General features: G+C 65.8%; 1 protein-coding gene across 1 annotated transcript in view; it reads right to left on the reverse strand.

Moving 5' to 3' along the window:
* Nucleotides 1-2915, reverse strand: part of BAHCC1 (BAH domain and coiled-coil containing 1) — a 43860-nt gene that overhangs the window by 26632 nt on the left and 14313 nt on the right. The window contains exons 17-19 of the mRNA XM_014949699.1: nt 2708-2830; nt 2439-2612; nt 317-1473 (exon numbers count right to left, since the gene is read on the reverse strand). Coding sequence (XP_014805185.1) covers nt 317-1473; nt 2439-2612; nt 2708-2830 — 1454 coding nt within the window. The remainder of the gene's footprint in view (nt 1-316; nt 1474-2438; nt 2613-2707; nt 2831-2915) is intronic.

Genomic DNA, 2915 nt, shown 5'->3' on the forward strand with positions numbered 1-2915 from the left:
CCTGCACCCACGCATTCTACCATGCACCCATGCATTCATGTTGATGCACCCTGCACCCTGCATTGCACCCATGCACCCTGCTGTACACCCATCCACCTGCACCCACGCATTCTACCACGCACCCTGCAACCATGCACCCCGTTGCATGCACCCTGCACCCCATCCCACCCCATGCACCTGCACCCACACCCCCTGTCCTGTGCACCCCTGCCATGCCCCTGCACCCCTCCACCTGTGCCCCCTGCCCCAGGACCATACCCCCTTCCTTCCCCCCCGAGCAGTGGGTGCCCACAGCGGGTGTTGGTGGCTGCCATACCTGCGTGGGGTTCCCCGACCACCTCCAGAGCTGGCGCGCGGGCAGGAAGGCGGAGATCTTTGGCCGGTTTTCCACCGAGGGCAGGCGCTGCCTCCGGGAGAACTCTTTGGCTTTGGAGAAGCTGAGGGCCTCCTTGCGCTTGAGCTTGGCCTTGGGGCCGGCGGCGGCGGCCTTGGTGAGGAAGCAGCGCTGGGGAGCCCCGCTCTTGGAGCGCAGGGCATCCGGCTGCGCCAACAACGCCGGCACCGGGTGGGAGAGGCAGGTCTGGAGCAGCAGCGTGGAGTCCTCGTCCTCGGAGCTGTAGGAGGAATCCTCGTTGTCGGAGGAGCAGAGGCTGGAGGTGGAGATGGAGCCGGAACTGGAGGAGGTGGAAGAGCCCGAGGAAGAGGAGGAAACCGAGAGACGGGTCATAAAGCGGGAGGGCACGTCGGCCCCCAGCCCGCCCGCCTCCTCGTCCTCATCCATGTCCGAGTAGGAGCTGTGGCAGTCGCTGTCGCAGTTCAGGGTGAACTCGGCCTGGCCCGAGTATTTCCGCAGCGCCAGCCCCACGGGCAGCTGGTGCACGGGCGCCCGTCCCTTCCTATCCTTGCCAGCCAGCGCCGCGTGGGCATAACCGTGGCTGGCAAGCGGCCGCTCCAGCTTGGCCCCAAAGTCCTTCTCCGCCAGCAGCAGGGCTTTGCAGTTCTTGTTCTTGGGGGACGTCACCCCTTCGTGGTCCAGCTTGACCAGGTACTCGCTGCCCGCCTTCCGCCGCCCGCTTTTGCCCAGCTCTGCCTCCAGCCGCTCCGCTTTTTTGGAGCGTAGGAGTTTCTGGGCAGCCGGTAGCACCAGCCCGGCCCCGGCCCCGAAGGAGGCGTAAGAGCTGGCGATGCGGCTGAAGGAGTCGGCCCCGAAACCGTTGCCGAAGACGGGGGCGGCGAGGTGGTGGTGGTGGTGGTGGTGGTGGACGGGGAAGATGGCCTCTTTGGCGGCCCGCAGCTTCTTGGCGCTGCCGTTGACCTGGAAGAGGTTCTGCAGGACGGCCGTGCCCTTGCTGGCCGCCTTCCGCTTCGTCTGGGCCACCGCCGACCAGCTCAGCAGGGGACCCCCGCGCCGGCCCAGGAAGGGGTCACTCAGCACCGGCGCTTTGCCGCCCGACAGCACCTCCCCAGCTTTGCCTGGAGGGAGACGGGGGGGTCAGGAGGGAGGACGGACAGATGGACAGAGGGAAGGAGGGATGCTCCGGGACCATCCCTGTCCCTGCACATCCTTCCCTGCAGCCTGATCTCCAGTCCCCCTGTGCCACCGTCTTCCTCTGTCCCTGGACCCACAGCCTTCCCTGCATCCTGCCCCACTCCCAACCCCCTGCATCCCAGCTTTCCCCACATCCCTTCTCCCTGCCTGCATCCCTGCCTGCATCCCTGTCTATCCTCCCCCATGTCTGCATCCCAGCACCCTTTCCCGCATCCCAGCACCATTTCCCGCATCCCAGCATCCTTTCCTGCATCCCAGCATCATTCCCTGCATCCCAGCACCCATCCCTGCATCTCAACATCCTTCCCTGCATCCCAGCATCCTTCTCCTCATCCCAGCACCCTTTCCTTCATCCCAACATCCTTCCCTGCATCCCAGCATCTTTCTGTGTATCCCAGCACCCTTTTCTGCATCCCAGCATCCTTCTCCTCATCCCAGCATCCTTTCCTGCATCCCAACATCCTTTCCTGCATCCCAACATCCTTCCCTGCATCCCAGCGTCCTTCCCCTCATCCCAGCACCCATCCCAGCACCCTTTCCTGCCATCCAGCACCCATCCTTGCATCCCAGCATCCTTCTCTGCATCCCAGCATCTTACTGTGTATCCCAGCAGCCATCCTGGCATCCCAACATCCTTCCCTGCATCCCCACATCCTTCCCCTCATCCCAGCACCCATCCCAGTGCCCTTTCCTGCTTCCCAGCACCCATCCCTGCATCCCAGCATCATTCCCTGCATCCCAGCACCCATCCCTGAATCCCAGCACCCTTCCCCTCATCCCAGCACCCTTCCCTGCCTCCCGCCATCCCTCACACCAGCGCTGCCGGTGCCGCCTCCCTCGGGCACCCCAAGGGAAGGGGGTCCGTGGGTGGCAGCCCCCCGCCCCGTACCACTTTTCTCCTTGCTGGCCGCTTTCTTGCCCGAGTTCTTGGGGGGCTCGGGGCCGTCGTGGCGGTCGGGGCAGAGGCTGGGGGGCAGCTCGCTGGGAGGGGGCACGTCGCTGCAGGACCGCTTTGTTCGCCGGCAGGAGCTGGAGACCAGCAGCGCGGGGGACGGCTCGGTGCCTGCGGGCAGAGAGTGGGGTCAGATCCAGCCCCACTGTCCCCCCCCCCATAGCCCACCCCTTGCCCGTGACCCTCCCCTACCCCGACCCACTCACACTGGATCTTGAAGTCGGGGGGCAGGAGGCGGATGTTGGAGACGGCGATGTGCCCCGTGTCCCCGTCATCAAACTCCACCATCACCGCCTCGGGGTCATCCTCCTCCTCGTCGCTGGAAGAGCCTGCGGCACGGGGAGGGCTGTCAGGATGGGGCAGGGGTCCCTGACACCCCCCCCCACTGCCTCAACCCCCCACCGGCCGCCCCCC

This window comes from Calidris pugnax, unplaced genomic scaffold, assembly GCF_001431845.1.
Source record: "Calidris pugnax isolate Ruff unplaced genomic scaffold, ASM143184v1 scaffold9, whole genome shotgun sequence".
Lineage (NCBI taxonomy): Eukaryota > Metazoa > Chordata > Aves > Charadriiformes > Scolopacidae > Calidris > Calidris pugnax.